General features: G+C 40.3%; 1 protein-coding gene and 1 long non-coding RNA gene across 2 annotated transcripts; both read right to left on the reverse strand.

Annotated features, from left to right (window-relative positions):
- Positions 1-741: 741 nt before the first annotated feature.
- LOC130580831 (carboxymethylenebutenolidase homolog) lies at positions 742-9879 on the reverse strand. Its single transcript, XM_057378582.1, has 6 exons — positions 9665-9879; positions 5943-6156; positions 5216-5323; positions 3190-3332; positions 2712-2803; positions 742-1124 (listed from the first exon to the last, which is right to left on the reverse strand). Exons 2-6 carry the CDS (start codon positions 6146-6148, stop codon positions 945-947), a joined length of 729 nt encoding a protein of 242 aa, XP_057234565.1. The 5' UTR covers positions 6149-6156; positions 9665-9879; the 3' UTR covers positions 742-944.
- Positions 9880-14638: 4759 nt separating this feature from the next.
- LOC130580835 (uncharacterized) lies at positions 14639-18571 on the reverse strand. Its single transcript, XR_008966158.1, has 2 exons — positions 18464-18571; positions 14639-16245 (listed from the first exon to the last, which is right to left on the reverse strand). It is a non-coding gene; the product is annotated as an uncharacterized LOC130580835 (long non-coding RNA).
- Between the last annotated feature and the right edge of the window lie 7799 nt (positions 18572-26370).

Below are 26370 nucleotides of genomic sequence, written 5' to 3' on the forward strand. Positions count from 1 at the left end.
TAACAAGGTGGCAGGGTGGGAAACTGAGAGATGTAGAAAATAAAAAAGCCAAGGGGTCCCTGGGAGAATCTCTGAGTAAACACTAGTTGCAAAGTCATTACTAAGGCAATGAAATTAAAAAATACACAAAGCCAGCTTGTACATGGGGATGCTGATTTTTGCCTATACATTATGTTGTTGAGGCTGATAAAGGAGAAGAACTTGAGAGAGGAGCAAGGATAATGTGAAGCAAAAAATATAATCAGGATTTAGTAAGCCCTGTGCCTGATCACCACAGTTTGGACCATGGCAACAAACTCACTGTTTCTGCAGTGTTCGTGTCTGGGTTACTTCCACTGCAGGGGTTGTTTATGTTTTTCCTTGATGTTGATGAAGGAATACCAGAAGTACTCTTCTTAATATTGCCAAGGGAAGACGTGGAGGGTGTCACCTAACAATATCACTTCTTCCTACCACCTTAGTAGAGCCAACTGTTTGTTTCACRCTTGGGAAATTCTGTCCAGTACAGCTGAGACAAACACTTGATAGATAATAAAAGAAAATGTCTGTATGCAAAACCAGGGTACTTCCATGTGAACACTTATAACCACCATCATCATATCAAAATAAAGCCTGAAATTACTGAAATAAAGTCATGATAAAGGGCTCACTAGAAAAGACAAATGGCTAAATAGTATCATTACTATCAAGGTCATAATGTAAGAATAAGAAAATAAAATAAAAAGCAAGAAAATTTCAAACTTTTTAATGCCTAATCATCCTTTAGTCCAACTTTTATTTCCCAATCTTCTGTAAATATTGTAAAAAATAATTTAAAACTATAAATTAAAATGATCCAATTTTAATTTGTGACAGTTTTCAAAATGAGATCTTTTTCCCTTGACTGTTTTCTTCTCTCAAATTGAATCTTTGATCTTGAAGCCTAGCATTCCTTTCTGCTATTGTCAAACAAACATTTTGAGCCAATCAATCATATCCCTTCTAGCTTCTTCAATGTAAGGTTTATCTTCTGGTTTCATATCTTCTGGCTTCAGCTGTGCAAAGCCATGAACTTGCCCAGGATAAACTTTAATTTTATATGGAACTTTACAATACTGTTTCAGCTTGTCCTCCAATAAGAAGATCTGTAAAAAAAAGCATTTTTCCATTACATTATGAAGGGTTTTTTTAAGTTTGACAAACTTGCTGTTTGTCATAGAGAAAAATGCCTCTTTGGGTATAAGACAGAAACATTTTTTAAAAATATGGGTGAGTTTAAGAATTTCAATAGTTGCAGCAAAGATGGTTTGGTAAATCTCATTGCCATAACCTACATTTTAAGCTCTGATGTTGAAATAACTTTTTCCATAAATCTTAGTGACCATCAGTCCAAAACATTGATAGCCTTACTAAAAGAGTTTAAAAAAACACAGAGGGCATTTTTTTTTCTTTTACTGTACAAGAAAAAGATATTATTCCTGCACAATGTTTTGGTGATAAGTACACATGCAAAGTAATAATCATGTGTTTATGTACTCATATAAATTTGCTGTCTTATTTGTTTGTTTAGTAAGTTTGTGCTTTTTACCATTAAAAAGTCAGAAATAGAAGAATGAACAACTATTTTTCTCCACAAGTTTATTAATACCCATTGTGCAGATTAGGGAGAGTATTGTAGTTTATTTCATGGGGTTTCGTTGTAGGGGTTTTTTTTCCATACTGAGCCCTTTTTGTTCAGTGCAAACTATGTATTTGAGGATTTTTTTTTTTTAATCCAGGATTTTTTTCTTACACAATCTGCACATAAAGAAAGCTTCAGGAGAAAAAGGTTTCAATGTGTAACACATGACAGAAAAGACTCATTTGCCAAAATTATGCCTCTGGGAGAAAGACACATTCACCATGAAATGAGGACTGGGAGTCAAGGATTTGTTTTCCTGTGTAGAAGAGACACATGTGAAGTATAGATTAACATGCTGACTAATGCATTCAGAAGTAAATATGAATGATTTCTGCAGTCTCCGAGCACACTGCCAGTTCTCCAGTCAGATCCTACCCTAAAAAATAACTGTGCTAGAGGTGGTGTCTTATCCTTGTCACTGAAGAAAAGAATTTGTGCACAGAAGAGGGCACCAGTTTCCTACCCATATATTTATCCAGCCTCTCATGTATTCTTACAGTAGGGGTTACATCAGAACACAGATGGCAGCCAGAACTCAAAACCTTTGAGTCTACAAGTTGTTACCTTCTCAGCTAAAATTCATGCCCACTCTTTTGACACAGTTCATTTTGTCTTCTTGTAGCAAAAGCCATTACTCACTGGTCCCCATCATCAGAAAGTTCAGTTACCAAGCTTTTTTGCTTTTTTTTTTTTTTTTTTTTTTTTAAGTATCATTCAGTGTTCAAATTCAGTGGTTTAAATACCTGATTTCACATCCACAACAGCAGTATACAGGTTTTTGAGACGCTTGGCTCCTACCAGTTGGATAACCCTGCTCAGTTTCACACTCTGCTTGTCTAGTCACACAGAGACTGATGACTGTTCTTTATTGTATTTCTCACCCCAAAGAAAAGAAGCTTTGAATAACTTAAACAAGATAGGGGGAAGTTGAAATATAAACAGAACCATCCAACCTGTCCTATTTTTTGTATCTGAAAATGGTTCCTAACAAGGATTTCTGTGTGGGATACATGAACTTTAAGGAAAAAGAAGTCTCTCCAGAACAACTTACCTGATCCAAAGAAATAGTGTGGTCTTTCTCACCAAAAATGAAAAATGTGGGATTTAGTAAATTGTATCTTTCTTCAGAGTCTCTAACTATCCCTATAAAATTTTGAGAAACAATCTATTAGTGAAGCTAGCATTGCTGCAAGATAAATGGCAAATTAAAAGGTAAAATTTCTATTTAAATTTACTAATTAGATACATTACTTAGATCAGGACAGTTGCTATTTGGATGGAGAAAAAGCATTTGGAAAGCAAATWTCCCTGCTGTCCAGGTACTAAAACAAGAAATTAATTTTTTTCTTGTTTACAGTATTCTTAAAATTTTTATGCCGATATGGCCTCTTGTTGAAATAATCGTAATTAAAATCTGCAACTCACCTTTGAGTTGAGTATTTATAGAAATTGTTACAAAGCAATAAGTAGAATTAMAAACTGTGCATAGTCATGTGAACCCAAGTAAGTTTTCATGTGTTCTACACTACCATAGAGGGACACCCCAGCGGTTAATTGAGGATTTTTCAGCATCAAGTGATGTACTGCCATTCCACCCCAGGAAAACCCAACGATACCAATCTTCTTTGCACCGCATTGTTCCTTTAGATACTTCAAGACAACATCAGCTTCCCTAAGACATATAAACAAAAGTAAACTAAGGAATCTATTGCAGAACCAATACTTGATCAATTTAAGAAGTAAATTACAAGACATACATCATATTTTGTCTGTAGCCCCAAACATTTAAAACAGAGATTACTTTGAAAAGCACATTTCAGCCTAGAGCAGTRGCTTCTGTTATTAAATGGGTGTTAACATCTCTGGTGCTAATTTAGGGAAGTACAGGTGTAGTCATTTAAATACTTACCTGAATTATCACCTGCTTCTTTGTTTTCAAAATTAGTTATTTTTATTTGAATCACTTTGTCTAGGACAGGACAACTAAAGACAAGACATATCTGGAAGTAGAACAATATCTTGCATTATGGACTGTAGGAATAGATAAGCTTCACTGTGCTATCTCTACAGAGTCCACTTATTTACATAAAGATTTTTCCTATGTCATTCCTGTTGCACAAGTTAATACTAAAATATCCTAACAAGCACACACATAGGAATGTTACACTAAAGTAGCAATTACTGAAAATTACTCTCTTAGTTACTACAATGTTTAAAAATGGCCTTTGCATGAGGTGTAATTAGAAAAAAATGAAAAATATTTTCAYTGTAGGTAAGAACAAATATTCTTTTTTTAATAATTTTTGACTTCTTAGATCTCAATATTTTATCTTCTTCATTACCTACAGAGTTTTAAACTAAGTATAAATGCAGACTGCACAACCTAATAACTATTTTCTTTAAGTATAAAGTATAAACTTTAAAGTATAAAGTATAAACTTTAAGTATATTTGTATGATCATTCAGGTTTGCTAAGCCTGACCAAAAGAACCCAGTATGAGAATGACATGAAGAGAACATTGCGTCCTCGGCTGTGGCCATGCTCTGTCAGATTTGGCTTCTTTGAAAGGGTACTAAGAAAGTCATGGGTATGTTGGATTCCATATTCTCTCAAAGAGCAAAGGATCTGAACTGGAATGTTCACCTGCAAGTGAACCCTCAGAAGACAGCAAAAACATGTCCTGAGATTTTAATTTTTTAAGATAGTGCCCACATATCTGCTTCTCTTTGGAATAGGATTTTTTWATAGTTGTTAGTCACTTGTCATTTAAAAAAAATTGGTCACGGCTTCTCCGATTATATGGTAAAAAACTTTGCTGAGAGATGTTGAAGACAGACTGTGGCTGTTGAAGCATCTGGATAGGGTCAGAAGAATATTTGTGGCTTACAGGATGGTAGCTGAGTAATAGGGTGTCATTGCCTCACTATCATCATATGAAGTTTTGAGCTGTGGTGAGAGATGCTGAAGAAATTAATGCCTCCAGTWATTCAGGAAGCCTTGTAACAGGCACTGTTAGGCTGTGCAGATAATGATCCTCTATTTCACACTGAGGAACATGTGACCAACTGCACTATTTATCTCAGGCTTTGGTCAGTCTAGCAAATTTTTGTGTAGTGCTGCTCAGGAGAACCTCATCTGTACCTACAATAATCTGCAAGGCAGAAAGCCAGATGGGCATGTGACAGCTGGCAGATAACATCCACAGGTGTAGAAGCATTTTTCTCTTTATCTTGAGGAACTGGGGGCAGAGTCAGGGCTTGGGGGTGATAGTAGTGAATATTTTGTAGCCTGTGAAACACCATGAGCCTTTGTGGCCAGTATAACATAGTTAGAAAAGGGCCCAGAAAACAAGATGGGCACAATAAACAGTGATGTGCAGAGCAGATGATCCTTTGCAAATCCCAGCCAAGACAGTGCCCRAATCACCCAGAATAAGAAGCTGGGYTTGTGCAGCCAGCTTGCSCTGGTGTGAGATGCCACTTRTAACATTTCATRTAAATTCCCCCTTGCTTGCTGGGTGCTTTTTAAAGTTCAGGAACAAATGTGTATCTTACTTGTCTACTTTCATAGGATCATGATTTTTCATCCAGTCAGAAAAGTCAGCCCAGTGATCAGTAGATGTCCAGGGTTTTGTCCCCTTGAAGAAGTCTGGGCAGATGGCTCTGTGTGAGATACRGAATTCGGTCAATTTTCAGCGAATCTGTGAATCTCTAAAAGTCTCCTAACATCTTCTAATCCAGAGTACACATCTACATGATTGCTGTCTGAATCATGTCTTACTCATCCTGTTCTTGCAATCAACAGGCCTAAAAGTGTATGTCTTTATGTGAAAAAAAAAAAAAAAAGACAAATAAATGCTCATTGTTTCCTTAGACACAATACAAAATCAAAGGGATTAAGCAAACCTTATATAAACAGGTATATACCTCTTTGCTATTATAAGCTAAAGTAAATGTTCAGAAGGCTTGGTTCTGGAAAGTGTACACGACTTTAAATAGATTCACTGTTTATCTTTTGATCCCCCATGCTGCTTCATAAGCACAAACACTGGAACTTCAAGGCTCCTTGTGCCTTTGTGCTCAGGTAGCCATTTTTCCTGGGTCAGTTTTAGTAGCTTTGACGGCTCCATGGAAATGTTTTGTCCATTTTCTTCTTTTATTTGCTCAGACTGAAATGGCACAGCTGCCCTATGTGTATTGGAAACATCAYATGGCATGCCTGCTTTGCACCGGGTGATCTATCCATGTATTTAAGGGGAAAATARGAAAGAAAGTTGCTTACATATATCCATGACTTGCCATCAAATCGACAATGTATCTAATATCTGGGAACCGCCATCCAAAAACATCATGAGCTACAATCACAGCTTTGTCCGTCAAAACAGATGGTCTACAAATATATGCCTTAAGGTACTCAATTTGTACTTCCTGTCCAAGGCACCCATAGTGAGATCTGTCTCCAGTATCGTATAGAAAAGGATCAGCCATTTGAAAACCTAAAAAACAAAGAAAATAGAAAAATTAAAAGACAACAAGAATCTAAAAATAATTTGCTAACAAAACTTATTTAGGGCTAAAAAAAAGGCAAATATGTTCTTCAGAAAGTAGTTCAATAACTTCTGTAAATAAAATGGACAACCTTGTATGAAAGGAGAAAGTAGAAAAAAGCAAAAGCAGTGTTGCAGTGTAGAATGCTCTTAGTCTGTTATGTGCTATTAAGCTGAGAATGAAGAGAAATACCAAAATCAAATATCAAATACCAATAACAACTTACAAACAAACTGCACATGCAGGTCTTGACACTCACGTCACATTCGTTTTGTTGCCATGTGCTCAGCACTGGTGTGAAGCCCTATGGCTTCAGATGCTGCCTCTCCCCAGGCATGGGATTATCATGCATGAGTCCATGCTGTTTCTCTAAATTATTTGCAAGGACCACAGCACCCAACTGCTGCATTAAGGTGTAGTGTTCAGTACTTCTCTCAGTGCTCGTGCCTGATAGCTAATCTGTGCTTTCTGCAGCAGCATCACAGCTCTTCTGRGAGCAGATGTATTAGGAGCAGTTAGTGAAAAACTGCAGTATGGATTTGTAAACTASATTCCAATGCCATGTGCCCCTATGCCCTTGAAAGGCATTACAAGGAAACAAGCATGTATGCAAAACTCATTCAGAATACGTGAGAGTATTTGGTTTTGTTCCTTCTCCAAAAGTAGCAATTAAACACAATGAGCCAGTAGATGTACTAGACAGATTAAAGTCAAAAGTTGTTCTGACTCTCTGTGTCAGGAGTTTGGAATGGACTCTGTGCAAAAAGTAGATTGTGATCCTGTAATTAAAAGTGGTGTTACAATGGATCTATACAAGCAATCCAATTAAGTCTGCAGGGGCAGTGATAATAGCAGCATTTCCTACTCATGTACTGACTTTGAAACTGTCCTTGGAGGTGCAGTACATGGGCATATACATTGTGACTCTCTCTGCTTCATCAGTTCTACATCAACCTGTTATTTTAGTTTGTGTTGTAACATGTACTTCATAAAACTAATCTTCATGGAAGAGTAGAAAATTCCTATAAAAATACATGCCTTCCTCAGYTCTCCATTGACTGCAGCAGCAGAGGGCTACGTTTCACAGAGTAATGGAAAATTTTGCTTAGGYAATATGGACACATTTATAACCATATAATATGGTGTGGACAGACTGATGAAAAGAGTTGATGCCACAGAGACTCCCTGCTTGCTTATGCCCTACACATCACTTCCCAGTTTGCATGATTCACCCTGGCACAATAAAAGAATATAAATTTTATATGCATTTAGACTGCTTCATACCCAAKATAATCCAAATTTTGTATGTATTTATACTGCTTTATAGCCAAGTTAATTGGCCTCTCCAATGCATTTTGCAGAGGCCCTGTCCTTCTCCATCCTCTTCCAGCCCTGGAGCTTCTGTCACCAGATCTGGCAGGGCCAGCACTGAGTTTGAGCAGATAAGCTTGATTACAACCATAACTCCTGTCTGATAATGGTGTAGACATGCAGGAACTGGGCAGACATGGCTTTACTGCTCTAATCAAGCTCATTCAGATAAAGCCATGTGGTGGATCATCTCTCATCRCCAGTAATCCCCTGTGTTGATAACTGAGAACTGATTACATGTGTTAATTGTTGTCCCACCTTTCTCAATGTCTGAATGTCAGGCTTGGTGCTAGGAAGCATGAAGCAGCCTAATGTTCGAGACTGAAACCTACACTTGGCATCGTGTGATAGTTGTGACACACATGGGAGATGATCTCCTAGTTTAAGCCCCCCATAATGCTTGAAATGCCTGAAAATGCTTGAGAGAAATCTRTACATACAAAAATGCTTCTTACCTCTCTTTTTATAACAAAAGATGAATGGGCTTGTTGAAGTACAAGAGGCTGCCTGGAGAAAGTGCAGCCACTCCCAAAAACAGCTAACACTTCTGCCTTGAGATGGCAGCCACAGCCTTACTCCACTGCGGTTTTTGTTCAGAAGGGCACAACCTATGGTGTCCCCTTCAAGGAAGTGATGTTTAGCAGGCATTAAACTATGCAACAGTTGTAACCCAGCCTACTCCCTATCCATTGGTTGCTTCCCAGAAACCATTTCTTTGGCTTGTGCTGACTGAGGCCGGGCCAGCTGGCTCCCTTCCAGGCACCAGGCAGTGGTGAACGTTAGTAAATAGTCAGCCACACCTGAACTGCTTGGAAGTTTGATGGGATCCTGTTCAGTCAGAAGCTTCATTTGCTCCTGCCTGCTTTGTCCCACGCAGTGTGGTGTGGCAAAGCAACGTGCCAGGATATTTCCTACTTATCCAGTCTCACCTCATTCCCTCTTCCCACCAATTTCAGCCACTACACTTTTCCTTTTCCTGCTTTCCCCACGGCACAGCTCCAAGCAGGCAGCATTTCACCTTCATGCCCCGCTCCTCATCACTGAGCTCTAGCATAGAGAAGATGCAGCGCCAGCTGGGAGTAGGGGCATAGAGGTGACGTGCAAAAAGYAGGGGCATAAAGGTGAGAGGCAAAACTGACTGCAGCTAATGGGGAAAACTACAGATATTGATGAACCTGATGTCATCCTWCTGCTCCTTAAGAGAAAGCTTTTCCTTCTATCCAGTGGTCCTGCCCTTCATTGGATGTCTTGATATCATTCAGCTTTCATTCAAGAAACATTAAAACTGAGGAGAGTTATTWACACAACACAAAGGTGGGCTCCTTTGGGTGGTAGGACATTCACAAACTTCTGCATTTCTAGGGAGCAACAAATCACATAGTTATAGTCTGCTGAGCCTTTCTTTTCAACAGGAAAAAAMAAATCTCTATGCGGAAAGTGAGGTTAAAAATCTCTTTTTAAAAACAGTCAGGTTAAACAGAGGCAAAGATACTGCTAAGGACAATCTCTGCTTCTCAGAAAGTGAGTATGAGCACGTGATCTCCAAGTGCTGTGCTGTTTGGCAGGACCTTGGRCTACTGATGCCAAGATGTGACATCTCTGCCCTTTTCCCGGGTCAAGCGATAACATTTTAAGCTACAGCATCAATTCATTTCARTGCTAAGTGCTCAATGGACCAAACAAGGAAAAGAATGGAAATTCATTATTGTAAGGGCAAAAAAATTATTATGGTCCTTTAATGTTAACTTGCTACTGATGAACATAAATTATCAGTGCCCTCAGAACTACTGCTGTGCCATGGCTTGTAGCAAAGACTCAAAAAGGAAGTCAGTCTTTCCCAAAGCTGACAGCCTTTATCTTCACCTAATCTGCCCCTTAATACTTATCTTTGTGCMATTTTTGCACTGAAACCAACRTAATAGTCTCTCTTTAAAGGATTAKATTTTACTGATTGTTTCWTGCCTTTTCAAAGAGCTTTATCTACTTGCTTAACAATTTCAGATTTTTTCCTTTCAGCACAGGTAAAAGTAGTTATCTTTTTCTGCTGTCAACTTATTCTGTATGGACCAGTTTGCCCTCACATACCTGGAGTGCAGGATCCTGTTTCAGCCCAGCTCACTTCTTCTGCTCAGTGAGACACCAGCTAGATTYCTCTAAACAGGCAGAGAAGAAAACCAGTTCTTGCTGACAGTTTTGCTCCTGGTGCTGCCCATCCAGTTTTCAGGTGCTCTTCAAYGCTTCTGCAGATTTTGGGATTGGGAAGTGAGGAGGAGAGGCTTCGCTCAAGAGTCATCCCGAACGGAAGGGGTGGGGACAGATCATGCAGAGAGGCAGTCTGCAGCAGGCTCCACATCAGTTGCTTTTACTCCACCTTTTATTTATTCATTATCTAAGGAGTTTAGAAAGAAAGATGCACCCAAACACTCYACTGCACTATGATGTATGAGATGCACCTATGTAAGACACTGCACAGGCTTTAGACTTCAGTATTTATAACTGAGATATTTAGCATTGGTGGTGTATCTGCTGATGAATTTTCTTGAAGAATATTCATATACTTTACTGACTATAATAAATGTCATTCATGAAATGTCATTCATCTTAATTTGTTAAGATGAATCTGTTCTGGCAAACTTGCAGCTTGAAAAATTTACTAAGTCTCCTTAGCACACACATTAAACATATTACAACCACACCCATGAGTATTCTCARCAAGTTGAAAAGTGTTCCAGGTTATTTGTGATTAGACTTGCATTCAGCAAGCAGGAAAGGCTTGAATCAGGGGTGGCTTATTGAAATTTTCCATTCCTATTTCCACAGTGTCACTGTATGCAAGGCACATTAACTTAGCCCTCAGTCTGACATACACTCATTTCCYCTGTGTGTACATGTGGTTTGAGTGTGTGTGTATGTTTGGGAGCAGAGGGGTATGCAAACAAGAGAGATAAAAGAGCTCAAAAAATTATCATGTAATTTCWGGACAAGGATCAATAAAGAAATTTTTATTTTTAGTGTATATGACAAACAAGTTCCCCAGTCACTCAGCAGACTCTCGGGAAATCTCTGTATGGTAGGAACCACAATCCGAGGACTATGTTAAACAGGTGATGGATGGAATCAGTTCACCAGACTTCAGACATTTACAATAATGATGTCTACATGTCAGCAAGATGTCTACAGTCCCATAGTGTCATCAATATTTGGTGTATGATTCACACTCCATGGGTATCTTTTTTTTGAATGAAAATAGGTAGTCCCCTAAATGACCCAACTAGTACAACATGATTGCTGTGCTGAGTGCTTAATAACCCAGGCACAATGAGTCCTACCTCTGTGTGCTATRGGAGCTGCACACAACTCAAAATTAAGGTTTGTCATGACCAGAAAGAGGGTGTTTGTCCTGTCCTACCTGTCAGTAGATTTGCACATCAGGATTGTACAAGAAACCATTAAAAAGATTGCTTGTGTTGCAAGGGAGGGAGTGGGGAGATTTGACTGAAAAGATCCRGTTTGTACTTTGATATTAATGGCATCTTGCTTGACCTTGTGTAACCCCAACCAGACGGGTATCCTGTACTCAGATCCACAGACTGATGTATTGTCTTCCTACCTTGACCCTCCCAAATTTGGATTCATCCAAGCTGCAGCCCCCTGTGGAACAGATGGGCCAGCAGAGGCATAGATCTGATCCCACATGCATCTCATGCCTGTAAACCCTGTCTKGGTGCCCAGCCTTGGGGGTGGTTTGGGTGGAAGGAGAGCAAAGGACTCCCTCTGCTGTAATGCAAGCCTTTGCCTGTTTATGTTTGACCCACAARCCCTCGATCATTCAGATCCTCCATTCCTGATGGAACTGTCTTTTTCTATGTGAGATACTATCACCTCTGTAATGGACTCAGGATTATGGAGGGCATTGCACCCATGAACTTCCTACAGTCTCAAGCAACTTATATATTCAATTTTTATGCCTTCTGTGAATCTCTATTTTTAGGGTTAAAAAAAAAAGGAGGAAGACAGATAATAGTTGGAAAGAGTACAACAGCTTTACTTGTTCAAACACACAGTGGTGGAATTTCTCCTTTACCTGAGACACACAGCTGGTTTTTGATTGGCTCAATTTCTCTTTTTCCTGAAGGCTTGCACTAGTACTTCTCTGATTGGTCCTCCTGGTTTTACAGAAATGGGCATAGAATAAAGCCCAAAAGTTAATCACCACAGCTGTTGGCTGCAATTTTTGCTGTATGTCAATAACAGAAACAAGATCCTAGGACATGCAAGCCTGCTGCCCTGAGGCAAATCAGAAAGATATTCCCTCTCAGACTGATAGCTAAAACCCCAGAAAAGCAGGTACTCGGGTGGCATCTAGTGCAGAAGTGAAACACTCAGATGGAGAAACCAATGAGCAGGCTTAAACATGCCCAATTTACAGTCACCTSGTACAGTATTTGGAGTGCTGCTAGTAACAACAGACTTTGTCAGAAAGCTGAAATCATTACAAATGTTTTATTTGTGTTGTGAAAAAAAAATTTCGAAGCATCTCTGTTGAATGATCAGAATGCAGCCCTGAAGCTGCAGATGAGGCCAGAGGGAGAGCRGGGCTCCCCTCTCCTCTTACTGGGGCCAGCCAGCAGTAGCAGCCTGGTTAAGGGGTTGCCACTGCTGAGGAACCACTGGGGAGGCTCCCGGGAAGGACTACAGCAGAGGAATGGTGGGATGGGGTCAGGACAGGGCCCCTCTGCAGAGCCAGGTGTAATATCACTGTAATATCACTCTGTACCCAACATCTGCCTTCAAAGCAAGAGGAATCCTTCGGGATTGAGGCCACTTCAAGAGGAGTATAGATATTCCCTCTAACAGAGCATCACTGAAAAGAAAGTCTTATTAATGGGCTTGTAATTTGGAGCTTGGTTTGGTGGTTTTTTGTTTTTTTACCRCCATCCAGTAAWATACCTACTGAGTTGGGAGGAAAGAAACACATTTTAACAAAACTGATTGAATACTCCAGGTTTCTAGCTTGGGTGTCCAGTCAGTGTTTGAATAAAGACCCTTGGAAATCAGGCCAGCTCTTCTTGTTGCAAATCAAGGCTTGGCAGAAGGTTTACATGTACAGATACTTTCTTTGACATCAGTGAAAACTAGTCTTGCACTTACAATTTTATTCTTCCCCATTTACCTAGAGTGCTACGCTAAAGCTGATGGCTGCCTTTGCCYGGAGCATTACAAAAATTCTCTAAGTAATCCTGTGATTTGGTTAGTAGTGACCCATATCCCCTCTTTCCCATGTTTTTCCAGGTGTCTAAGAAGAAAGGCTCCGAAGTCTCTCCTTGTGGGAGCGAATGACGTTATCTGCTTCATCTGGTTCATCCTTGGCAGGCATGGTGATGTTCCCTGCGCTGATCACAGCACCTGCTGCTCCTCACAGGGCATCAGGACCAGGGTGATTGCTGCTTCTTCACTATAAATCTTTGCATCTCTCAACATGCTTCCACTCCCTYGTGATTTGATTTGCTGCTGAAAAATAATAGACTCAATCTGTCATCATCTCTCCCTTTGGCCGTGTCCCCATTGCATCCGCCCCCTCTCCTGGCCCTCCACTCTGCTCCATTAATGTAAGTTATTTGAAGCCACTGGTTTCAACTGGTGTCTGCTTATCCCTTTTAATGTCCTGGGATTTTTCTGGGGTAAACAGGTCTCAGGGCATCCAAGTACTTATCTACCTAAAATCAATAYTATGACTTTGACCACAGGAGCAGAAGGATGATCCCCAAATTATAGTTTTCTATAGGTGTGTTGCTAATTTGCTTGTTGGCAATGTAGAACTAGTTGACTCAACAGCTTCTGGGTTTCTCATGCCTGGCTTGGATTAATTTTTACTTAAAAATRAATTGTGAATGTTTATTCTCAAATTTTCAATTTTTCCTGAAAGAGTTTGTGTGATTTCAGAGGGTGTTCTTCATGAACTTTATAGAAAAAGGGTGGAGTATAACTTTAATTATGCCAAGCAGTAACAGGAAACTTATTTTAATATTGTGGGTGACATGCAAAGAGGGGTATTAAAATTACTTACGACTGTCCAGGTGTTTCTAGGTTATTCAGCAGTTCTTCAACYTTATTAAGAAACACTTTTAATGGAATTTCAGTACAAGGCAAATTATTCCAAATAATAATGAATAATAATAGCAGCATATAGGGAAAATACTACATTCTGGATCAATGGCTCCAAAACAGGTACTCCAGATCAAAGGCAGCATTGATTTTTCACTGAACACTATAAATGCAGACTGAGCAAGACAACAGAATTAAGAGTACACGGATAATTGCATGGACTAGGAGCTGATTTCCTTGTCTAAAAATCTAAACATCTACTTTGTATATGATTTAAGAACTTGTCATTGTCTTTTTTCTTACCAAATATTTTGTCTTCTTGTCTAAAACTACAAAAATTTTAAATGCAGTAATTACCAAAAACCAATTTTTTTTTCAGTATTCACAACTCAGTGTATAACTTCCAATGATGAATTCATTACATATGTTTAATCATTGAAACCGAATTTTGTATGCAGAATTTTCCCTGTAAAATGTTKGTTTAAAAAACATATGTTTGGTTTGTTTTATTCCAGGACACAGGTCCTTTTACCTTTTTCTTTTCTTATTTCTTTATTTGGTATGTCTTGTCTTGTACAAAACTCAACTAATGCTCATTTTATATTTCAGGAACTTTCTGGGATCAATCAACTGGAAGGGAGTAATTTTGTTTCCTTGTAACTGGGGTCATATTTGCACTGAGATGTAAATGCTATTTCAGTCTTCAGTACAAATAAGCTGTCCTGGACAAAAAGCTGCACCTTGTACCCATAGAATTTACCTCACTTTGCAGAAGAGGTAACTTTCTTGCACAGAAATCTGGCTTCTCCTTTGTAAACTCCCASTGTGCACTTGAACAATTTCATTTGWCTGRGATTTTCCAAGATGTCCCTTTTAAAGCCAAGAGGACCCCAAAATTTCCACCTGCATATGATCTGCCACTGGTTATACATCTTCCAGAGGAATCTTTAGGGGTTTGTTTTTTTTTCCCAACTGGAGAAAAGAAAACTGTTTGCAAGTATCACTGATTATTGAACAAATCTGGCAAAAATTACTGTGCAAATCAAGGTGTTAAACTCCAAAACTTTACACAGAGTGCCAGGAAAAAAAATTTTTTCCCATGTTTGCTTAACTTTAAAAGTCCTGTTTTGCAAATATGCCTATGCATTAGTAATCTTGGAATGCATCCAGACAGCTTTGGATTATATCCCACAAAGTAATACAGACGCCTAAGTGCAACATCAAAGCAACAAGTTTAAGGAGAGTATATATAAGAGCTTCTAATTATATAACAAGATAATTACCATACATAATTCAGAGCAATCAAGGGGCTTTATTAAATATGTTTGCAGAGAGCATCTGTCTCACCCTTTTTCTAATATGAGATAATGAACTTTGGCCTAGCAGAAAAAAAAATATGTTTTGGTGTAATCCTGCAAATGGTTGAGACTGTGCTGGAAGACTATTCTAAGTCTGCCATTTGAACAAAATGAGTTTCTAAGATTCTCTGTGGTGGTGTAAACACATAATGGAGCAACTCAGAAGACAAAAGGGGTCCAGGCAGGAAGGGAGCCAGTCCCCTGTGTGAATCCTGTCCTGCACTGCCCAGGAAGGCACAAGGCAATGTGCATTCCATATGGAAGAGAACACTTGGGCCAGGCAGGCCAACCAGACTGCAGCTACTGCCCTCCCWACCTAGTTCAGGTGCCTGTGGCATCAAACATCATGGTGTGGAAGAGCTTCTCTTCCCCTGCCCGCCAGGACAGTTCAAACCTTTGCAAGCGCTCTGTGTGCCCAAGCATGTGTGCCAAGATTGAACTCCCAAGCTTGCCCTTTCACAGCTCAATTGTGAACCAGTGAGTTCTAAACTGGAGTCTTCAGCAAGGAGACAGCATGAGATTAAGCAAGAAACTTCAAGGCCTGGTCAGATTTGCTCTAAAGAAATGATATTAGAACTTCCAGACCTCAAAATTTCCAGCATGCTGCTTCCTTCTTGGCTGAAATAGATCTCAGTTTCCTGATAGACCCACAACRAATTCTTAGAATGTTGAGATATTATAGGCCATGAGACGAAAAGTGCAGGCTGACCTTATTCAATCCTTTGCAAAGTTCACCTCTAAGGTGCTTTGATTTTCCCTTTTTTCCCTGGAAGTTTCAGAGATGATAGCCTGTCTTTACTTGACACAGCATAGACCATAAGGCAGATCCCTTCCAAAGATCTGTCTTGAGCTGCAGCTCAGACCTCAGGACAAGCTCAGGTGTTCATTACAGCCTGTTCTCCTGGTTCCGGGGGAAAACCCAATCCAAACCTGAAACCTCAAACTGAAATCAAATCCTCAGTCACCTGGCTCTTCAAAGAGACTAACACGCTGCACGCAACTCATTAACTTCCCCAGAACTCCTGCCTTGTTTGTAGGTTTGCCTGGGGAGCTGAGATCCATTTTTTTTAGTGAAATCACCACTTGCTTCTATGAAGCCAGGCCCCAGTGAGTTTCTTTTCTTTGTGTGCAAACATTTTCATAAGTCAGGATACAAACAATAAACAAGTTCTCCAGGGTGTGGATCACCTTCTGCCTTGTTATCTGGATAGARAGGAAAGGAGAAAAGGGAAATTAGTCATCTTCTCTGCAGGAGGAATTCATAGTGTGCCTCCACCATCATATACTCTTTCTCATGGGTGATAGACTGGTGCTAATGGGAAGCATTTGCCTGAATGTTCATAGAGAAGGTAAAACCTAGATATAAAGCAGGTGGGAGCAATGCTGTGGGAGGAGGCCTTGGACAGGCTGCTTCTGAAAGAAGGACCCAGGCCTTTCAACCTAAGACACATGCCCTCAGTGTAGACCGGAAGATTTAACATAAATATGCTGGGTCAGAGATCCATGTTCAACCTATGGCTCCACCATGCTCATTTGTACAGAAAATGCCATACCTACATGGATACTTCTTACCTTCTGTGTTCTCTGGAATACTCTGCCTTGGTACAGACACTTCTGTTTTTATGTGAGTCAGAACCAGAAACCTGATTCCTCTCATTCCAGCCAGATACCAGTGTACTATTAGCTATTCCAACACTCCCTCTCTTCTCTGGTTTTAAGCAGAAAATGCTGCCTACTGCTGATCTCTTCCCCTGAAATTTCTTCAAAAGTGTCATCACAACTGAATTTTGATCGCATGGATTTTTTGACAGTAAGTATTTATCCTAAAATAATCACATCTAGCTCATTTCAATTCCTCAAGAGTTAAACCCCACAATTTAGCTGAACACAATCCTTCTGTATGTTGTTCAACAATCATAAGTACTTTYCTATAAGAAAAGACATAAATGCCAACATTTTCAAACTTAAACCTATGAGAGCTAAATAAATTCCCAAAGACAATTACATATGTGAATTAAGAGTGAACAGTAAGTGTAGCCTGACTCAGAAGAACAGCAATGAAACTACACACTCCTCATTGAACTTGTGAATTATGTAAACAGAAAAACAGAAATTAAATAAGGCACCTTCTTGGCACTGTAATTTAGGTTCTTGATTACCATGCAAGTTGCTGTTATAATAAAGGTTTGTTAAGAGGTCTATTTTATGTTTCCTGCTTTGATGGGATAGAAAGSTTTTGTGAAGTTTGGGAAACAATTGTCTTCCCTAAATGCAATCTAGATCTTGCACATTTCACCTGAGTACACTTCAAAGTAATTTTTTCTTTGTTTATGTTCATCTTGCAGGCAGCTGAACTACTGTCAGTCGTGTTGATCACTACTGGAAACCTCCCAGAGAATCTGCAAACTTCTTCCAAAGGTTGTTAGGAATTCTTCTTATTCTTTAGGTATGGTATATTTTCAAGGAATTCTTCTTTCAGTGTTCTCCCAACAGCAGCTGAAAATCAACAATTCCAATCTCCTCATCACACTTGTAACTTTCTTTTCTCTTGTACTAAATGGCTTTCCGTTTATCTTAAATGCAAATTTTGCAAAAAAAAAGAAAATACATTTTTTTCTGATTTTCATTATGAAAACAAGAAATATATGGAGTTTTCCAGTTTGTTATCTCCAGATTAATAAAAAACACAAACATGACTGGGATGCTGAAGAAGAAGCCAAGTTCAAACCAAGCTCAGAAGARCAGAAGAGTCAAGTCAGTACAGTTCCCAGTTCGGCAATGGACAGCACTCACCCAAAGTCTCAGCCACTTTATTCCCTGGGTTCCAGGGGGAATTTTGATTTGTTTGTGAGCACAGCACTAAATATATATGGCAAATTTCTAAGTACAATGGATCCAAGTGAGTGAGAATTCATTACTTTCAGCTTTCAACTTCCATTAAAATATGGTCATAATAAGTAACAGGAAATGAGAAGGCAAAGAATCTTATTAAATATCTGGGATTAGATATGATACGAAAGCATAGGACATTAGTTGCTCTGCATGTTATAAATATGGGTTTCCAAAACCAGAAAGAGATCTTTAATGCCTTTCTTCTCATGTGTCTTTAGGAGACACTCTAAATTCAAACCTTTTCTTGGTTATGATAGCTGCTCTGGAATTCATTCTGCATCCAAAATCTACAAGCCAATCTGAAGTATGCTGCAGGTCTAAGAATATTTCAGATACAATATTAAAGATATGTTAACATAGCTGAATCAGAGCATTTAACATAAGTATACACCTTCAACCCCAAGTTTTGGACTGCAGTGAGAAAACCTATAGCAGAAAATCAAGCACAAGCTCTTTTTGCTGTACAGATTTCCAATTCACCTACATTCACAGATCGTCATTGCTCAGACGATCGAGAGCTCTGGCTCACCTCTCTTGTCCTCTTGGACTTCCTCCTGTTATTGCAAGGTGCAGGCWGTGTGAACACACTGATTCACACAGGCATGCTGCCCTGAAGGGCTGGGYTGACGTGATGCCGGACGTGCTACCCTCCTTCGTGTCCAGGCTCACGCAGCAGGCTCTTGAGAGCTCATGAGACCACTTGGTGTGTCAGTGCTGAAACACTCCCATACCCCTCCCTTCCTGGTGGAGAGTTAAAGCCTATCTATCTCTTTCCTCTTGGCTTCAGACTGCTTGGTACTGCCGACAGGACATTTTAGCAGCTAGGATTTCGTACAGAATTTCCCAGATTTAGACCAAAAATTCACTGAACATCATTTGGGTGACAGTTACTCCTACCTGGTTCTCATCCATAAGACCAGGTTAGAACTTTCTGGCATGTTCTTCCCCACATCCCCCTGAAAAGAGGGACAAGGGACAGTGCCTGGCATAGGAAATGAGACTRGACACCACTGGGGCTTGAGAAATGCTGCACTCTCTGTAGCTGAGTGGAGCTGAAACCATCAGCTCCTGGCACATCCCCCCAGTGCTCCCATGGAAAGATCCAAGTCCCCACATCTTTCTCCCAACCCACATCCAGCCCCAGCTGAGCACAGGCAATGACTGACCCAGCTCAAGGGACTCTGGCAGTCATGGGATGTGATCTGGGGTCTATTACAGTGAAGCCACAGCAGCCTGAGGCAAGACAGCAGATTGGCACCCCCTGGTGACACAGTCATTCAGCTGCCACCAGTGCTCCAGTGCCACTAGCTAGCAAGGKGCAGGGCAGCTGTGCAGGATGCTGCTTCAAATGTTGAAGGCTTCAGACACCTGCAAATGCCCTAGAGTCCCTCAATTAAAAAAGTCTTCTTTAATTAGGTGGCATGTCTGGCCCATCAAACCGGCAGATGGTCTGAATTGGGTGCAAGCCACCGTGGTCCCTGCCTGACCGGCCATAGCAGGCTCCAGAGATGCTCCATCTCCTCTGTGACCTTCTCACGGTCTCCAAACCACCTCCTGGGCCTGGAGTAGWGGTGCCCCCTGGTGACAGCCTTGGAGCTCTGTCACCTCTCGRGGTCGGTCCATGCTCCCCATGTCCAGGTCTCTGTTGCCATAACACTTTCAATGTACATTGTGTAATTTTGCTGTTGGTTGAGATGAGGCTGACTGACCTGTAGTTCCCTGAATCCCCCTTTCTTGCCTTGAAAATAGTTGTGACACTTCCCTTTTCCCTGTTTTCAAGGATCTCCTCTCCCTATCACCATTTTTTAACTTCATAGAATCTCCTTCATAGAACCCAACGTGGAATGGTTTGRGTTGGAAGAGACTTTAAAGATCACCGAGTTCCAGTCTCCCCCCATCGTGGGCAGGGACACCTTCCACKAGAGCAGATTGCTCAAAGCCCCATCCAGYCTGKCCTTGAAYACTTCCAGGGATGGAGCATCCACAACTTCTCTGGGCAGATCCTTCTAGTCTTTCTCTCAATCCCACTCACACTCCTCCCCATCTTGCCCTACTCATCTTGGCCATGATATTCATCATGATCCTTTCCACCATGTATCTTTCTAGTTCCTGGCTGTTCTTCCTGTACTCCTGCACAGTAGGGCCTCTGTSCAGCAGAGAAGCTCTATTTGCCCAGCTTCAGCTTACCCTCACTGGGACTGAGTTTGAGGGAGAAGAAGAGTTGTCCATAAGCCTTTGCTTTCGCTGAAACTACTGTGAAATTTAGGCATCCCAGAGAACTCCCTGCCCTTTACTGTATAAAATTCTCCTATGCCTTTCCATAGAAGCAGGATCAGGATCTTGGCTCAGCAGGACCAGTTTGTCACCCTGAATATATAAGACCTGACTGGAAAATTTGGTACAAGTTTTGACAGCAGTTTCTGCTCTCAGGTCTCAGGTGATAATGAATCAGAAAAGACAGGCTCTCAGAAGACTCTTCCATCTTAAGCAGTGATAAACTAGACACTCATTTTTAAAGTAGGAACTTTCCCAGATGTTCTCCATTGAAAAGTACAGATTCCAAACAAGGTTGTTGTCAGAAGAATAATGGTGATGTGGAATGCAGCKTCTGAAATAGTCTTCAAAACTTCAAGGACAAGGCCATTAAAAATAAATACCATGTACTGCCATGTCCATGTGTATTGTCTCCCTGAGATGACTCTTTCTTTAGCACCTTTACCCAGGCTGAGGCCCTGGCAGAGGCCCATCTTACATGACCAAGTTAAAAAATGAGTATAAAAATGTTTAATTGAGACACAAAGGGGAGTGAAGAGATTGTACCTTTTGAGTAGTAAACATGTTTGACATTCGATGTCAGTCATCCAACTGAAAATCTGCTTCACTGAAACGAGCATTTTTCTTGGACATCAAAAGCATTAAGTGGTTTCTTCACYGTATTCTCTGACCCTGCACTGAAGGCCGTACACACATCGAATACATTATTGCCATAGGGAGATAAGCAAAAATTGGGGGTTATGCCCCATGATTCACATTCTCGGTGTGCAGACTACAGTGAAGTGAAAGTAATCACAGAAATCAGACAACCTTACAAAATAGGTCATTGACTCTGATCAACCTGTAATAACTCTGACCTTTAGACCATGGCTCACTTTCCCCTGGACACTCTTTTTCCTGTTGCTGTAAACATTTGAGAAAAAGTAATGACAAGTTATTACRAATCTAAACTTTTCTGTACTCCTTTCCTAGTCAGTGCAGCAGAAATAGAGGCTGTAACGTAAGTGTTGTTACAGAAATTAACTGTAGTGACTACATGGATCATTCTCCCTAACAGATACATTTTCTTTTTGGCAACACTCATGGTTTTAAATGAAGTAGAACTGAAACTTGCCCTGAGGAGTTAAATTTAATATGGTTGGCAGTCATAACCTTTAATAACATCTGGAAGGTCAAGATAAAGGTTTCTGGCAAAATAAGATTGTGCTAAATACYGAGGATAATCCCTAACTGCTGTCATCTGCAGGGATATTTTCACAGAATTTTAAAGACATGAGTACCARCATGTCCTCAGAAGCACTCATAAGCTGTCACTTGACGATGGTAACGTTTCACACCACACCCTCTTTTACCAAGGAGATCAAAGTTCTAGAAGTAGGAAAAAATCCTTCTAATCTAATGACACAAATATCTAAATATCTAAAAGATTCACTTGGACGTGATGGAAGTCTTTTAGGTACAGAACTGTACACTTCAAATTATATTACAGTTACTAGAAATGGTCTTTTGAAAGACCAATACAGCCTTTTTTTTTTTTTGCTGTTGTTATTTTTTTGTTTGTTTGCTTGTTGTTGCTGTCTCGGGTTCTTGGTTTTTTGGGGTTTTTTGCTTTGTTTTTAATGTTTTTGAATGTGGGAGACCTCCACCAAGTAACTCCAGACACAGAGCTCTGAATCCCAAGTAGATTATAATAATAACAGCCACTGGCTCTATTCTCAACATGACAGCAGGATCCCACCTAAGCTGATAGGGTTTTAAATAGAAAATCCAMTGCAACACATGAGAAAAGATCCCTGCTGTGTTAAAGAACTATAATTTGGTGAAGCACATTCTGCTTCTCTTGAAAACAGCCATAAAGTTCTGCAAATACTTTTTTACTCCTTGGAAATGCTTTTTACTATTACCTAYGTTCTTGAAATCTAGACATATAAACAGCCTTAATTGTCTTTTCAGTTAGACTCATTAAACAGTGACTTTTCCAGCAGTATCACTTAGACTAGGCTTTTTATCCCATCTCTCACTTAAAATGCTAGTGGGCATAGTTTCTTTCTTGGTTGAAATATTAATAATCCATAGAAAAAAAGCCCGTGCATGGCCAAGCATCTCCTCAGAAACAGTTTCAAAAATAAGCAGGTCTGGAGCCTATGTCATGGCTCGGTCTGATGATGCTCAGCCATTATGTCCATCCCTTAATTAATGTTTGGTACAGTACATTTCACAGCACAAAACATGAACCACAACTCACATATTCATCCAGGAAGTTTGACTCTTCCAGCAGCTACTAATCATAGTCCAGGTCTAGTAAAAAACAAGCTCAGTCGAAGGGAAACACATTGGTCAGTACCTCATATACTGAGGCACCATGTATGTAGTACCCATGCAGCAGCCTGRGCTTCTCCAAGAGAAGCAGCAAACGTCACTGCACTCACAGCAAATCCAAGAGTACTTCTCTCCAGCTTCATTCCAGGAGCCTATAGCCACAGCAGCTACCTGCTGGTCAGGGGTGGTTCAGGAGATGTCACGGCAGAATGGCCACTKGCCAGGAAGCACATCCTCTAAAGGCCCTGCAGAGCACAGGGAACAATCAGGCTGGCWGTGGCTTTCACCATGTGTTTTTGTAGTCTGCAGATCTCCGTGATTTCTGACTGTGTCACAACAATTTTCTATAGACCATACTTSGTGCTTCACACCAAAGAGCCTGTTTTGATAGTTTTTCTCCTGCCATGGAACCTCTGGGCCTCCCTAGTGGTGTTGCATCATGTAGGAACCAGATATGGGTTCACTCCAAATGCTGCTTGGTTTTCCAAGATAAGCTGGCATCCACTTGGTTTTATTTAAGATAATCCATCATGTTTTCCACATTTCTGCAACTTGCTATTGCAATAACTAACTGAACCAATTGTGCAGGGAGAGTCAGGTGAACAGCTGAGGGAAATAATTAGGACAGCACTTAAAAAACCCCTCCAAACAATTGGTTAAGAAATTAAATGTGTTTTGAAGTGTTTCTCTATAGAAAAATTGAAAAGCAGTAGTTTTAGCTCTTTGGTTTTTTTCAATACTCTAAACTTTCAAAGTAACTCCAAAAAATGTAAAGCAATAATTTTATCAAGCCATTTTAAAATGTGAGGGAACACAGAAATGTCAWAGTAGAAATGCTGGATTGTTTGCATTTTGCAATTAATTTTTATTCTCTTAATAGAACTTCTSRATAAAAATACATWATCTAAGCATTTAAATTATATAAAACCAAAATAGAAACATATTCAAAAGAAACTTGTMTTTTTTTCCACTCTATCCACACTTATAAATATGCTTTTCCTTTTGCAATAAAAATTAATTAAATGTCACATTAAAATGCATGATTTGGGGTTATATCTATTACTGTCTTCAATTTCCACCTGTAAAATTACCGTATTTCCTCGATTATCCAGATAATAACTTAAATGGAACAGAGATTTTTTTTTTTTCCAGTATATTTGTTCAGTGCCTGTTGGCACTAATTCTTGACCTTGTTGAGAGTCAGAAGTTAATAATAACCTTTTAACACCCTCCTCTACCAAAAATTTAAATCTACTTAAACCATGGGTATTCTTAGGCAAAAAACACCTAACATATCAGTGAATAGACATGGATTAATAACATGTTCACAAAAACCACCAAGAAGGCTGAAAGATATTTTATTTAATTTAACTTACAACAACATACTATATATATTTTTTTTTAAATATTTGTTTAAATTATAATGATCTGCCTTCAACTCACACTTATGATAAGCTRTTGGATAGCCTATACTRAAACACTGGGTTAGMAGAAAATTCTGGGATAAATTCTCTCTAAATGCAGAGAAGATGGTACATATGCAATGTTTGTTAGGTAGTTTAAACAGCTGAATAGACAGATACAGACAGGAATGAAATTATTCACTGGCAACATACAGCGATTCCTTTCAAAAGCTTTAATTGGATTCGAAGAAGCCTACCATGAGAGACTGAAATTGGAGAATTATATACATTAATCTTGCCATGGCCTTTGAATGTGAATTATAATTTAGAGACTTTTATGTGACATTTAATTTATTTTTATCACAGCAGAGTAACAATGATGGAACCAATAATGATTACATGTTTGGGAAATAAGAATGGGAATTAAGAATATACTTAGAAATAGAAATTCTCCATTTCTTGGCTTTTTCTCCAGTATCTGTTCATTGTTTTTTTCTTGCTCTGACAAAATTAATGTTACAGYATTTCTCACATCCTCAGTACTATGCTGGCAGTTTTTTAATAGGCCAAAATAATTTGCTGACACAAAAATGAGCTTATTTTAAAATAAACAGTTGGGGTTTTTGGGTTGCTTTTTTTTTTAGGTTTGAAGTGGGGATTTTTTCTACCTTGCCTTTCTGAGCAGAAGGACACAGAAGAGCTGAGTATGGTAGTGTAGCCCAAGTCTATTCTACTGCAGAACTTTACTGTACTTCGTCAGCTATTGGAGAGTCATACAAAGCCTTCACTTTTTCCTCAATTTTTTTTTTTTTTTGCTTACACAGGCCAGTATCATACACTRCCACCTTGAAGAATGTAATTTTGAAGGAACTAACGTGGTTATAGTTTAGGAAAACAGAGTTATAAAATTGCAAATTGATCACGTGCCACCTCTGCACTATAAGTCCAGACCTGAACGCCCATCCACTCTGCTGCTGACATGATGCCCCAAGGCTTAATGCAAAGGATTTAATGACCACTGGACACAAAGGGTCATATGGTAAAGAGAGCTGAGAGTTGCTAYAACTCATTGATCAACTAGAGAGGTTAAAATAGCTGCCGCAATGGAACACTAAAACATTTCATCAGGATGGAATTCCTCTTTACCTTGAACAAAATTAAATTGTTTTCTTCCTTAACGATGTTTCTGCCTACTCAGCAGASCCCAAGCGACAGCTTTCYGAGCACRWGGCAGAGTACAAAGTTTTAATGTGYGCTGCCTCGGCTATGTAGGGCAGCAAGACATGGAAGCATAAATGATTAAGCTAAGAGAGATTTCTGTGCTTTACTGAATGGTTTATTAGTTCTGTTGGAAATTCACTGCCCTGGAAGGTGAGGTGAGATTTGAAGAAGACCACAGGTAACTACTGCAGCTGAGGAGGATGGCTGTTTCCAAGGCTTAAACATTCCTGATCCCTGGAGCACTGACCCTCTCAAAAACCTGGCCGACTTCACTGAACAATGCAGCGTTTCTGTCTGATTTGGAGTAGGATTTAGAACCGATTTTGGCTATGTTTTGTCTGATTCCCGTGCACTTCTTCGGTAGGACCGCTGCCCTCACACAGACCCGCCCGCTGCCCTGGGCCCTGGCAGAGCTCCAGCGCCGGGTGCCACGTCCTGCCCTCGGGTCAGTGCAACCCCAGGCAGCGCTACAGGCTGGGGACAGAGCTGCTGGAAAGCTGCCCAGCGGAAAAGGTCCTGGAGATGTTGGTCAACAGCCGGCTGAACATGAGCCAGCATGTGCCCAGGTGGCCAAGAATGCCAATGGCATCCTGGCCTGTGTCAGCAATGGTGTGGCCAGCAGGACCAGGGCAGGGATTGTCACCCTGTACTCAGCACTGATGGGGCWGCACCTTGAGTTCTGTGTCCAGCTCTTGGCCCCCCGATTCAGGGAGGACACTGAGGTGCTGCAGAGTGTCCAGACAAGAACAACGAGGCAGGCGAATGGTTTGGAACACGAGTGCCATGAGGAGTGGCTGATCCAGCGGGGGTTGTTTTAGCCCAGAGAAAAGGAGGCTCAGCGGAGACATTATCACACTGTGCAACCACCTGAAAGGAGGCTGGAACCAGGTGGGGTCGGCATCTTCTTCCCAGACARCCAGTGATAGGAGAGAGGACACAGTGTCAAGCTGCAGCAGGGAAGGTTCAGATTGGACATTATGAGGAGTTTCTTCACAGGAAGTGTGAATGGGCATTGGGATGGACTGCACAGGGAGGTGGCAGAATCACAGTTCCTGGAGGTTTTTAAGGAAMAGCTGGACKTGGCACTCAGTGCCGTGGTGTCGCTGACATGGAGGTGTCGGTTCATAGATTGGACTCGACGATCTCCGAGGCTTTTCCCACCGGAGTGGCTCTGCTGGCGCAGCGGTGAGCGGGGACAGTCCCTCAGCAGCGGCCGCCC

Source organism: Malurus melanocephalus, unplaced genomic scaffold, assembly GCF_030028575.1.
Source record: "Malurus melanocephalus ecotype Western Australia unplaced genomic scaffold, MMel_1.1 scaffold_365, whole genome shotgun sequence".
NCBI lineage: Eukaryota > Metazoa > Chordata > Aves > Passeriformes > Maluridae > Malurus > Malurus melanocephalus.